This window comes from Myzus persicae, unplaced genomic scaffold (assembly GCF_001856785.1).
Source record: "Myzus persicae strain clone G006 unplaced genomic scaffold, MPER_G0061.0, whole genome shotgun sequence".
Taxonomy (NCBI): domain Eukaryota; kingdom Metazoa; phylum Arthropoda; class Insecta; order Hemiptera; family Aphididae; genus Myzus; species Myzus persicae.
Genome location: NW_019104036.1, coordinates 95,544 through 109,704, shown reverse-complemented (window position 1 = coordinate 109,704; position 14,161 = coordinate 95,544). Strand labels below are relative to the sequence as shown.

The window sequence follows — 14,161 nt, the reverse complement described above, 5'->3', positions numbered from 1 at the left end:
ATGACAATATTATTTTATTGAAATTAATGTATGACCTGTTTTTTGTTCTTTTTTTTAGATACACAATACGTGAAGAAATACTAACAGATGGAGTAAAATCAGACCTAAGCATCAAAAGATCTGAACGAATTGATACTGCTGTTTTTACGTGTGTTGCTACTAATTCATTTGGAAGTGATGATTCAAGTGTTCAACTTATTGTTCAAGGTACACATTATTTATATCAATTATCACAATTTGCTTAAATTTGTTGTACCTATTTAAATATTGGTTTATTTAACTATTATAGAGGTGCCTGAGATCCCGTTTGGATTAAAAGTATTGGATAAGTCTGGCCGTACCGTTCAATTGTCTTGGTTAGCTCCATATGATGGAAATTCGCCTATCACTCGTTATATTGTAGAATACAAATTGTTGAAAAGTAATTGTATTATTATAAATTAATGTTATAATTAATTTATTATTAATGTCTAATAATTTAAATTGTTTTAATCACCAGACACATGGGAAACAGATGTTGAAAAAGTTGAAGCTACAGGAGATAAGACTGAAATGAGTGTAGTCAGTCTTCATCCAGCTACAACATACCATTTTAGAATAGTTGCAGAAAATGGAGTCGGTGTTTCTAAGCCTTCTGATCCAGTTACCATAATTACGTCAGAAGAAGGTAAATCATTGTATTCATTATTTTCTGTGGTTTCTAATAAATTAATTGTTATACAGCTCCTGGTGGAAAGCCAACTAACATTCACGTCGACCCTATTGACGAAAATACTTTAAAGGTAATGTGGAAAGCTCCAGAACGTAGTGATTGGAATGGTGAAATTCAAGGATATTATGTTGGATATAAACAATCGTCATTAGTTGATAACAAATTTGTGTTTGAAACTGTTGAGTTCAGTAAAGAAGAAGGAAAAGAACATTATTTGGAAATATTCAATCTAAAGTATGTTAACAGCTATATTATGTTGTTTTTTTCTTATTGTTTTCATAATTTTTAATTAGTACAATATTACATTTCTACAATTTATATACATAAATATCTTATGTCCACATATTTCGCATTCAACATTTACCTACTCTGTATATCTATGTATAACTCATATTTAATAGGTACTTAATTATAATATTGTTTTTATTTTACTGTTGTCTAGAACATATACTCAGTATACAATAGTAGTACAAGCCTTTAACAAATTAGGCGCTGGACCAATGTCTGATGAAATTAAACAATACACTTCTGAAGGCGTACCAGAACAAGCACCACATGATACAACTTGTACAACTTTGACAGCTCAAACTATTAGAATTTCTTGGGTATCACCTCCACTAAGCACAGCTAATGGAGTTATTAAGGGTTACAAAGTAATTTATGGGCCTAGTGATTCTTGGTTTAGTAAGTATAATCATTCTATTCCACCTATGCTTATGTTATTTATTTATATTTTTTTAATAAATGTAGATGAAAGTACAAAAGACACAAAGATAACAGTATCAAGTGAAACTATTTTACATGGTCTTAAAAAGTTTACAAATTACAGCATGGAAGTATTAGCTTTCACTGCAGGTGGAGATGGTGTTCGTGCTCCTAAAATATATTGCCAAACTGAACAAGATGGTAAAAATTAATACGATAAAATATAAATGATCAGTACTTAGTAATTTTTTGTGCGTACTAATTACAGTCCCAGAAGCTCCAGCCGGTCTCAAAGCTTTGGTTATGTCTCCAGAGTCAGTCTTAGTAAGTTGGAAACCTCCAGCAGAGCCTAATGGAGATGTCAACCAGTACACTGTTTACATTAAACCGAGTGGTGATAATAAAGATGTATGTTTAAATAATATTTGAAATGTTTTTATTTTATTTTATAAAAAATGTTGAAGTAAATTGAAATAATAAAACCAATAAAAATGTAGTCATTCGATTAGATAATTTAATTTTTTTTTTTATTTTAGAAAGAACCAATGGCACATAAAGTTGCTCCAGATCAAATGAGTTTTGAAGCATCTGGTCTTATTAAGCAAGATCCTTATGAATTTTGGGTTACAGCATCGACAAATATTGGTGAAGGACAACCTACCAAATCAATTGTTATTGCACCTAGTACTCGAGGTATTTGATGATTAATTATAATTAATACAGTAGATAAATAATATTTGTGTTTATTTTAAGTTCCTGCTATGATTGCATCTTTTGATGATTCATTTGTCGCAACATACCGTGAAGATGTAAGACTTAAATGTTTAACTGTTGGCGTACCAGCTCCAGAAATTTCATGGAAAGTTAAAGGTGCACCCCTCGAGAGCAATGATCGTATTCGTCAGTTACCAGAAGGTTCCCTTTTAATTAAATCTGTCACTAGAACTGATGCTGGGGAATATTCCTGCTTTGTGGAAAATTCGTTTGGAAAAGATAAAATCACACATCACATTGTGGTCTTAGGTATTTTATAAAGTAGGTACATAGTGTGAGTATGATAATTCATGTTAAATATATTTTACAGCACCACCTCACAAACCAGAAGTATCTGTTGGAGCAACAACATCCAATACAATAACATTAAATCTAAAACCTCATGCTGCTGACAAAGAACCCATTCATGGATATACAATCAAATATAAACCTGAATTTGGTGATTGGCAAACAGCTCAAGTAGCTGCAAAGGCGGATAAATTTACATTAGAAAATTTGTGGTGTGGTTCACGGTATCAAATAGCTGTGACTGCATACAACTTGTAAGATACATTTATAAAAACATAAGTGCTAACTCTAGATTGAATTAATTAATTTACTCAAAATGTATATTTTAGAATTGGCACGGGTGATGAATCAGATTTATTAAATACAAAAACCACTGGCTCAAAGCCTAAAATTCCAGAAGCAAGTAAATTTATTGAAGTATCAGCAACAAGTGTAACACTTCATTTAAATGCTTGGTTGGACGGTGGTTGTCCTATGCTATACTTTGTAGTGGAGCATAAAAAAAAGTAACATTTGATAAAAATTCTTTTTGAATAATTAATTTTTATAATTAAAACTTTGTATACTTATATTACTTATATTATTATTAAGATCACAATCAGAATGGACTCAAGTTTCAAATAATGTAAGACCTGGAGGAAATTTTGTAGTACTTGATTTAGATCCTGCCTCATGGTATCATTTAAGAGTAACTGCTCATAATAATGCTGGATTTTCTGTGGCTGAATATGAATTTGCATCACTAACATTAAGTGGAGGTAAGTAATTATTTTTATTAATCTGTCCTTTTATCCAAAACCGTTTGCTCACTAGGTGGTGCATAATTAGTACTTGGAACAATTTCTCGTATTTGAAAATATTATAAATAAATGAATTCCAATTTCCTTGTTCCAGGTACTATTGCCCCAGCTCGTGAGGTTCATCACAACGGTTTTGGTTCAGCTACTGATACTGCTATACGTATCATATTGGCAAATTTGAATCTAGTTATACCAGTCACATCAGCTTTATTAGTTATTATTGTGGCCATAATCTTCTTGTGTTACTTAAAGAAAAGAGGAGTGGATATCAAAGGTTAGTTGTATTTTATTTTTATTTTATTTTTTTAAGGTACTATTGCTCCCCCTGTACAAGATGTCACATCTATTTATACATACTTGCCATGGATACCAAAATGGATTGATTTAAATGTAGTGGTGCCGACTGCTGCAACAATTATAGTCATTATTGTTGGTATAATTGTGGTTTGTTTTGCTTGGTCTCGTAGAGTTCATGAAAATGGACAAACTAGATTGAGAGGTACATAATATTACTAACTTCAACTACATAAACTCTAAACCAAAATCATTTTCTATTAATATAATATATGATATACACATAATAAATGTGGTATATTGGTATGTATACACCAGGAGTAACTAACATGAAGTCTTAGATGTCTACATCAAAAAGTGTAATATGAGTAACGGCCAAAAAGAATGTAAATCTAACAGATCAGGATGTCAGCTCAGTAATACTTTAGATTACATCCAATTAAAAAGAAATTATTATTTATAAACTATTAAAAACATATAGTAAAACCCATAATTTAAATTATAACTTTATTTGAAAAAATCTAATGCATTTTCTGGATTATGTTACGAGCTATATACTCCTGGTATGTATTTTTAATATTGTGCTTCTGTGTATGTATAATATCAATGAATTTAGCGAGAAAACGTGGATATTTGTGTGTAATATTTATTCAATGTGTACAATTCTTTACTTACAAAATATACCTATTAACTTGGATAATTTTAAAATATCATTCATTTTTTATTTTTTTGTATGGATATATTAAAATATGTAATATTATTATTAGATGATATGACCGTTTATAATCAGTCAATGATTATGGGAGGTAATACACTTGACAAGAGACACGCAGATTTCAATGATGAACTTGGTTACATAGCACCTCCCAATCGCAAACTTCCACCTGTTCCTGGTTCCAATTACAATACATGTGACAGGATTAAAAGAGGTACATTGAAGTAGTTTACTAATATAATACTTTACTGTCCATGTTTGTTTTATATTATTTTGCTTCTTTTTATAATTTGAGTCCGCTCGATTTCGTTTTTATTTTGCGTTTAACTATATTATTTTTGTTCTCGTCACATTTATCAATTAGGTTTTCCCGGCCCTTACCACGGTCACGGTACATGGAACCCTAGAGCACGTCATATGTATGAAGAACTAAATGGTAGTAATCCTAGGTGTAGGGGGCATTTGCCCCCATGTCCAGGGTCCGACGAGACAATGTACACAAGGTGTAGAGGTAAAAAAGATGACAAAAGAACGATCAACTATTGCACGGCAGCTTTATTATTTAATATCAGCAGTGTGAGAGTTTCATTAACCATTTACAAACAAATTTAGAACAGTGTGGAAGCTTTAAGCTACAAATATATTATCAAAAGCTACGTTTAAAAATGAAGCTGGTATTAATTGATATTATATTGATAATAAATTAACACTATTGGTGTAAGCAGTATCTGTTGCAGTTGAAATATTAGTTTTGAAATAACAATTTTATAATTGTATATAGCAATATTTCTATTGAGTATTATTCAATAGTTACAAGTTATTAAATAATATATAACTATTTATAAAACGCTAACAATTTATGAATACTTAAATCACATCTCTGAATATGATAATTGACAATTGTTATTATGATATTTAAATATTAATACTATCATAATATGTGTTGTGTAATAACATACATATCATACTATTATGTGCCTTCTTTCGCTGTCGCGAGTTGCTTTGGGTTTTTTTTAAACTATGTTTGAATGAAAAATGTATTTTTTATATGGTTAAATATTTAAATAATTTCAGGAATAGATGGTGAAGACATCTGTCCGTATGCTACATTCCACTTACTTGGTTTTCGTGAAGAGATGGATCCTTCAAAAATGCCGTTCCAAACTTTCCCACATCCAAATGGACATTGTGGTACTATTGGACCTGGTGGAACTATAGCTAGTAATGGTCTCATGCATCAATGTCCAGGAACCCAAACTATGGTAAACTTAAAGAATGTTTGATCTATAAAAAAAATTCTTAATTTATGTGTTAACTATAATATTTTTTACATACTAGTTTAAAAGTATTGAAGTATCATTGAAAATTATAATTGTGTTATAATTAAAATACAAATATTTGATTTCAGCCTCGAAATGGACGTTATTCTCGTGTAGGTGGTGCTAATTCCATGTTTTCACCAGAGTATGATGATCCTGCCAATATGGGGGATGAATATGGCAGTCAATATGGACAATATGGAGCTCCTTATGAACAGTATGAAAGTCGTGCATCAATGGCTGGACGTAGTATCGGTACTAATTATTATACTCCTAAACTCTGAATTAATGTTACATTGTTCTTCAATTTTTTTATGTACATGCATAAACATATATACATTGTACATAACATATAAATCAAATATTAGTACCTACATAGGTAGCATATTATTTAAGTTTATAATGTTCAAAGTTTTACTTATTCTAAAACTATTTTTCATGCACATTATATTATTTACTTAAACAAACATTAATCTAGTCTTTTATTAATGTAATTCAATTTAAACATTAAATAATAACAGGAAGCCCAGAACCACCTCCACCTCCACCTCGTAACCATGATCCAAATGTGAGCAACACAAGTAATGAAGCTAATGATTCCAAAGACAGCAACCAAATTTCTGAAGCAGAATGTGATCAACATCAACAACCAGCTACTCAGAGTTATGGTGGTAAGCTTGAAAACTATTTCAGTACTTAGTAACTGTATTATTGATAACGCTTTTTAGAATAGTTGCAACAATGTTTTATTAGTTAATATGGATGTATGTAAATTATATTATCTTAATTAAGTTAATAGCCAACTTAAGATTATCACAAAATTTGTTTGCATTAGTTCTTGGTATTGTTAATCTTAATTGCATTTGTTTTTCTTTTTACACAATATTAAAACTAGGCAAACGTTTGCGGCCACATCCCACTGCAAGAGGTATTTTGGTATGAAAGGTAAATAAATTCACTATTACAATAGGCTTAATGGTGATTCATTTACATTGTTCTAAAACAAATTGGTCTACATAATTTATTAATGATTTCATAATTGCCTAATACTATAATATATTTTGTTTAACCTTATTGTTTAACTTTATTTGAATTCAGAAATCCTATAATTAATTTATATACATATATATGTATATGGTCTGTAGATCCCGAGACTAAATATACCTAATACATAATTTGGTTCCTAATCTATTATACTCACCTATGTAGACCACTAATAAATATTTAACAAGTTTTATTGGTTTTATACCTAAACAATTGAATTGTTCCTTTAAGTATATTTATGTTTATTGAATAAATTATGTGTTACTAAATATTACCATTACTTATCTATATAACCAAAATCTAACCCAATATTCATGCACCACCAATAACTATTCATAATCATAATATGCATGAATTCTATTACTATTTAAAAATTTAGATGGTTTTGCATGCACAATGTCTAAAAGGTAAGGTTTACTATTATATTCAATATACAGTAAAGTTATCAATTTGATTTAATCCTAATAAATAAATAACAAACCTACCTATCATTATTTTAAGATCATTGCTTAACTGTTAAGTTGAGATCAGCATTTAATTAAAATCATTATATGCTTTGATCAGGGGCGCCCGCAGACAGGGGCCAGTGGGTGCCATTGCACCCACTGGGATTTTTTTAATGAACCGAAAGATCAGTGTGTTATAATGTACATAATATGTGACTACTAGGGTGTTCCTTAGCCATACGAGAAAAAAAAAATAATGATATATTTCTAGTCTCGCTCCCTAAATCAGTGTGTATACATATAAAAATGAACTGCAAAAAATTTTAGGTCTATCAAATAGAGTTAACTCGTGCCAACTTGAAGTTGAAGTTTGAGCTTAATACATTTTTAGATAATTCTAGACATTTTTAGTATTTCTGTAAATTTTTCGTAAACTGTTATGAAAATCGTAATTTTTCATCATATGTTTTTTCAAGTAAATTAAATTTCCAATATATTTTAGTCACTGACTACCTATGTACGTATCACATAAATTTAATTTTGCACCCACTGAGCTGCTTTTCTGCAGGCACCTCTGGCTTTAATATATTAATTTTTCATCTGTATTAAAACCTAATAATATTTGCTACTTATGCTTTCAAACTAAAAAAAAAAAATGTACATATTGTTCTAACACATAAACGAATAAATAGTAATAGACTAACATGGACTTGTCTGCATTATCAAAAGCATATTCTGCTTAAGGTGCTTCAACACATTTCACGTTGCTTCGACAGCCATTTTATAAACTCAACATCTGAATACCAATGAAAGTAGCCTATTAATTTTGATTTTCAGCGCATTTGAAGGGCAATACCAAGGATGGTATGACCACAGAAGAACTTCGAAAACTCATAGAAAGGTCAGTGAAATAGGCCTACACAACATGTTCAGAACATTTTAGTACATACTGATGTACAAATAAATAAATTAACATAAGCTACATATTTTATATATTTTTAAACTGACCAAAATTACCCAATAAACCCATTAAAATTAAAGAAATTGCCAAAATTTAATTTAAAAATGCATTTTAGGACTATTAAAATTATTTACATTATACAATATAAGTGTGAAAATTAGTTAGATTTTACCCTTAGAGATTTACAATGCTTGGAAGGAATGCATTCACAGGAACTTGTTCCAATGATTTTGTTTAACTGTCAGGTTAGGTTAGGTGATGCAACATAATGTAATTGCATTAATTTTTTAGAGAAACATGAACGAACATTTTTGTTCATTTGTTCTCAAACATAGGGTAATTAAATAATTTTCGTGGCAAAAGTATTTACAATTTTTTTTTTTAGAAATTCAGTCAATATTATACTACAATATACGATAATATTGAGGAAGGAACTAGTTTCTTTCTTCAAGCCAGGAATGAGAAACGATTTAATTAATTTTTAACAAAGTGAACGTAACTAATTCCTTTCTTAAAGAAACTTTCCAAGCACTGTAGATTTAACAATCATATGTTAACTTGTTATTTAATTTTGTGTGTGTTTAATGCATTGGTCATAACTTAGGAAACCGTAAGTATTTTTTTTTTTTTGTGCTATTTAACTATACCGCTCTCATAAATACATAATATTTATAATACCATATTGTCGTGCATTGTGTTTTATAAGTTAAAGTAGAACTGTGTGATATGAGTTTTTAAGTAGTATGCATAGAAGACAATAATAATATGGTATTTTATTTTATATGACAGTACATATAAACTGTCATTTTAACATTTGTGATTTAGATATAAACCATCTACTTCTTCCTTATTATTAAAACAGTATTATTTTTAATACAATATCTTTTTTGTGACTAATTATCTTAATAGTTTCCTTAATAGGTATTTCAAAAACTATTAATTTATTATTTGCTTATAAAATGTTCACATGTTGTTTGATTTGTTTGTAGAAACGAAGCCCCAGCAGGACAACAACGCCTCCAAAGCGGAGGGCTCACAACCTACGATACTGTGGCAGTGTAACCTCTAGTCAGCCTACAACCAAAATATTAATATTTCATATTATCTCGATAAACAAAAATCCTTTTCCCAAAATATTTGATCTGCACTTTAAACTATATTGCGTTTTTAACAGATTTACTTATGCACATAATGCGAGTAAAATAATATTAGACTCAGATAACAATGTCCCAATTATGAGTGTTTTATACAATAAGAATCCTAAGTGTTGTGTCTTTTTTCGCTTTAGTGGTTTAGATATTAAAAATTATGTCCTATTTTAAAATTTAATTATATGTAAAGATCTGTGAATATTAGGTTATATAATTTAATAGACATTTTTAGTCTAATGTCATTAGTTTACCAAAAAAAAAAAAAAAAATAGTAATAAAATTATTAGGAATTTTACAATTCCATTAAAAATATTCCGCTAAAAATGTTTTTTTGAGTTCCTTTTACACGAGTACAAAAGTATTGATGCGCCATTTATGATGTTTCAAGCAAATATTAGATACTTGTTTATACTACAGTAATCAATTTACTATATTTTATGTAGTTAAGATGTATGCTTTTTAAATACATTCTAGTATAATTTACTATTATTATTATTTCTATAATTCAGAATAGTAAATTCTCTCTTCCCATTGTCTATATTTATGATATATATTTTTAAATTAAGTTTTTCTATCTTTGAGTAAACATTTTTAGTGCCTAATTCGAAATTATGTGACTAACTTCCTTTATGTTCTTCCACTTTATCAAAATTCAAACCACTAAGTGTGAGATGATTTAAAATTATACTTCTCTTTATTCTTTGAACTGTTTAATTTTTAGACATTTATTACTGAGAATCTAATGTTACTTTAGTTAACATATAAACAATAGTTGTTTTAATTTTGTTAATACTTTATTTCAATGGTGCATTCAATATTATAGTTTTGTGAACGTATTTCTTCATAAACTTATTATTACCAATTTATATTATGTATTAAGTAACCTGATATTTTATTAATTTTACTTCAGCTTTGTGTCATTGTTTTATTTTTATAATTTAAGTTTGATGTTTATGTTGAGTGTGTTGTTCGCAAAAAAAAACATATGTAATCATAATATTGTATTGTGTAAGATTTAGTAGCATTTGTGGCGACCTAATATTTAAAAAAAGTAATTCAGAAACATACATAAGAAATAACATTCTTATCATTTGTAGAACATTTGTATCAATATTGTTTGAATACATTTCGAAACCTTAAGAGTTAAATAATAATATGCAATTTACTTTGTATCATTATTACTTTTTTTTTTTACCAAATATTGCTCAAGTTTTTTTACTTTATTCCATTCAAAATTACTTTAACAATAACAATTAAATCCTCTTTTCACACATATATTATTTCCTAATAATTAAAAAAATAATTTTATCTTTACAACAAAATCATTCTTTTCTTTACATTTTATAAACTTTAAATACTATAAAATTAAAATATAAAATTAAACCTAGTGCCAAAATTTGCTTTGTGTTTGACATTTTGAAATTATGAAATGTCTACAATTTAAAAATCTTTAAATTTATAGAATATTAAGTAATAGATGAAAATTAAAAACTTATGTCTCATTATAATAGTAATGAATAAATTTTATACCAACTTAAATTATTTGTGTGATTTTAGTATATTATTATTATTAGGGAGCAGATTTTGTATAAGTTTATCTAAAAAATATTCAATAGATTTAAAAACAATATATTAACTTACAGTTAATAACAAATTTTAAATTAAAATCTTAATAACGATAAGGTAATTCACCTATTGTGTAGTTGTATCTTAGAGATCTTAAATTATATATTCAACGAGTTGAAAAATATATTAATAATAATTGTTATTGTACTAGAAAAATATCTGTTCCCAAATTATTATATTTATTATTATTATTATTACAATATTAACTAATTAAATATTTTAAATTAGACAACTATATTAAAATAATAAAAACTACAGATATAATACTACAATAAACCTTAATATACGTAGATTTTGAAACTATACATTATTTTAAATCGTAAAATAAAAAAAAATTAATTTGGTTTTTTAATGATTACAGAAATATTAGATGTTAAATCTTATAAATAAAAGGTTTTAGAAAATACAGTTTTTTTTTTTTTAATATACAATAGTTTGCAATGCCATACGTAATGTTTCTCTAATATTATAATATTTCATGTTTATTATTAATTATTATTAACATACATTTAAGATTAAACATTTTAAATATTACATATTATTATTAAATATATTTTTTTTTTTTTGTAAGTTGTACCTAATACTCAGCTTTATCGATATATAATAATAACTACTGTATTAACTATATATTATATTAATATTATATTCGTAACTATTTGTAATGCTATTTTACTGTACGTCTATCATAATAAAATGATTATTCCATAAACTTTTTAGTATTTTTAATATTATTTATTGAAAAAAAGTATAGCATAAATTATTAACAGTGTATTTAATATTTTAATTCTATAACGGCTTGAACATAGTCATGACGTCATGTTTAGTATAATAGGTTTGAGGTGTTTTATATATTTAGTTTTGCTTTTCCCTTCTACTCAGTTTCATTAAAAATATTTTGTTAGGACTATACTTTTCCAATGGACAGAAAATATTTATTTAAATTTTTTAGTTTGGTATATTTTAATATAATTTTGCATCTATGGATAATTTGCTCAATTTAAGTTTTGCTATTTAAAATAAAATTTTTAAGAGTTTTCAAAAAGTAAAATTATAATTCTTATTTTAATTCGGGATTCTTACATTTGTTATGAGTATGGCATAGGGAATTAGGTAGATACTTCGATAGATTTAGCCGATTAAGGATGATCAAATAAAATTTTTTAATATTTATTTCCTCGACTTTTAAGTAAGTATTGTCAAAATAAAAAACTAATGAGGACTATAATTTGTAAATAGACTGCCGGGAATCGATTAACATCAAGAAGGTAATGGATTTTTCGTGTAGGTAACTGATAATTATAATTTGTTAAGTCTGTCTCTAAAGAGTAAAAACAGGTACCTAAGGACTGAGGTAGGTACTAGGTAGTAAGTTCCATGAATAAAATAGTACATTGAGCATTGGTGCAATACCACTTATTATTTTTTCAACCAATATTTCATATTTATTCCCATAACGATCATCATAACATCATATTAGGTATAAGCAGGTGTACCTATCCTAATATTAGTTTCTAAAAATCACGAAATGAAGAAAACGTGTTCCGTAACTCAAATACAGTCTTGATTTACTGATACACAGGTGGCTATTACGCTACTTTATTATTAGGTATGTCATAAATATATCATAAATCTATTATTTTTATTAGACTCACAGAGATAAGGACTATATGCCTACATTTAATTTTTTAATTTTCTTATTTTTGAAACAATTGAAGACATCCATTATGTGGAGTAAAACAGTTTAGGCTACTAATCGAGTCCCTACGACCCTACCTTTAGCCTTTACGGCCAATGAATATATCTTCACAGGGCACCTTGTATAGATACATCCCCAACTATGAGAATAATCAGATTATCAAACGTCAAAATTAAAATCGAGATATGCGCTTGAAAGAAATTTAAAAATTGAATTTCATTCGGTATTTGCAGAATATGTGTAAAAAAAAAAATTTAAACCAAATTTAATTCATCAACTTTTTTTTATTTTATTTTTGTCACCAATTGTTTAAACTTCCTTCTTGATATTATTGTATTGTATCGAATAATTTCTAAATATATACAACATGAGGCTGTTGCAGTGTCGTATTTAGGTGGGGATGATGGAAACCGGTGTTAGCAGCTGAATTTTTTTAAAAATCCAATGAAGTGGAAAATGTTTAACATTGGTCAACGTTGTTACACGGTCTATAAATGTATATTTACCGAAAATGTATACTGATCATATAGATAATGTCCTACTTGAAATAAGCATTCCTGTATTGCCTATGATATCAACCATATTTAAAATAATATTGTAACAAACATAGAACGGCGTGAATTGTCTTATATATTTTGTGCCTATATGCCCTTAATGATTAAAACGGATTTTCTTAACCATGTTGAAATAGGTATTACATTTTGTTGATATTATAATGATATGTAACATTATTAATACCAATACTCCATAAGCAAATACAAGAAAACACCGTTTTCATAAAAAATCCTGTTAAGATAATATTATAAAAAATAAAAAATTACAGTGTATAATAGTGCTCATGACTATCTATCCAAGAATGCAAGAGACACCTCTGTCATTGCCATTCATTCTGACATGCGCAGCTCAAGTTTGATTTAGATTCACCTCGACTCAACCATTTATAATATATACCTACCCATGTCCCATGACCTTATACTACCGACTTGACAGGAACTGTGTATATCAACCATAGATAATAGATATTATTCTCTTTATTATCTATGATTTCAACAGCATCGTGAGCGGCGAAACAACATCTAGCAGTGATGTAGCCTGTCTTTACGACAATAATAATAAACAAATAAACAATAATCTAAATATCTATATATCTTAGGTACAACTGGCCCTTACCTTACGAGTACTACCCCGCATTTACCGAGCGTAAGAGTGATCGAAAGGCGCCCTCTATGTTGTTACGCTTTCCATACATTCATTGCTTGTCTAGTAGTGTAAGGTCTATGTATCAGTAACGGATCCAGGGGGAGGGGGGTTATAGGGTAAATATCCTCCCCCTTGAGGTAATAACGTGCCCACTACCCAAAATAATGGTGATATTAAAAAGTATGTTATTATGTATGAGCGTTGGATACATTTCAATTTTCCCCCTTGATAAATTTCTGGATCCGCCCCTGCTATGTATACCCATATTGTATGCTCAATAAACCTCTATGTAGTCAATTACTGCGTCTAGCTATATGATGTGTACCCTAGGGTCGGAGCTTCGTTTTTGTTTCGATCACAGTGAAAGCTCGATAACTCAAACGTCAATAAGTCGAATTTTCGATTAGGTACTGGAAGGTTTGTCTTAGCC

General features: G+C 28.3%; 1 protein-coding gene across 50 annotated transcripts in view; it reads left to right on the top strand.

The window, feature by feature from the left end:
- The window catches only part of LOC111037870 (Down syndrome cell adhesion molecule-like protein Dscam2), a 65,757-nt gene extending 56,392 nt beyond the window's left edge, over positions 1-9,365 (top strand). For 47 of the 50 annotated variants that reach the window (XM_022320699.1, XM_022320700.1, XM_022320701.1 and 44 more), the window contains exons 16-36: positions 59-207; positions 290-421; positions 500-667; positions 724-946; positions 1,155-1,396; positions 1,463-1,618; positions 1,686-1,825; positions 1,954-2,110; positions 2,171-2,440; positions 2,502-2,733; positions 2,809-2,985; positions 3,071-3,237; positions 3,590-3,778; positions 4,341-4,502; positions 4,653-4,799; positions 5,363-5,550; positions 5,697-5,862; positions 6,129-6,278; positions 7,935-7,998; positions 8,663-8,668; positions 9,048-9,365. In XM_022320699.1, coding sequence (XP_022176391.1) covers positions 59-207; positions 290-421; positions 500-667; positions 724-946; positions 1,155-1,396; positions 1,463-1,618; positions 1,686-1,825; positions 1,954-2,110; positions 2,171-2,440; positions 2,502-2,733; positions 2,809-2,985; positions 3,071-3,237; positions 3,590-3,778; positions 4,341-4,502; positions 4,653-4,799; positions 5,363-5,550; positions 5,697-5,862; positions 6,129-6,278; positions 7,935-7,998; positions 8,663-8,668; positions 9,048-9,120 — 3,358 coding nt within the window. In that variant the 3' untranslated portion in view covers positions 9,121-9,365. Of the gene's footprint in view, positions 1-58; positions 208-289; positions 422-499; positions 668-723; positions 947-1,154; positions 1,397-1,462; positions 1,619-1,685; positions 1,826-1,953; positions 2,111-2,170; positions 2,441-2,501; positions 2,734-2,808; positions 2,986-3,070; positions 3,238-3,373; positions 3,554-3,589; positions 3,779-4,340; positions 4,503-4,652; positions 4,800-5,362; positions 5,551-5,696; positions 5,863-6,128; positions 6,279-7,934; positions 7,999-8,662; positions 8,669-9,047 lie in introns of all 50 variants that reach the window. The other 3 variants (XM_022320717.1, XM_022320684.1, XM_022320715.1) reach the window with 2 other exon arrangements.
- Positions 9,366-14,161: the final 4,796 nt, after the last annotated feature.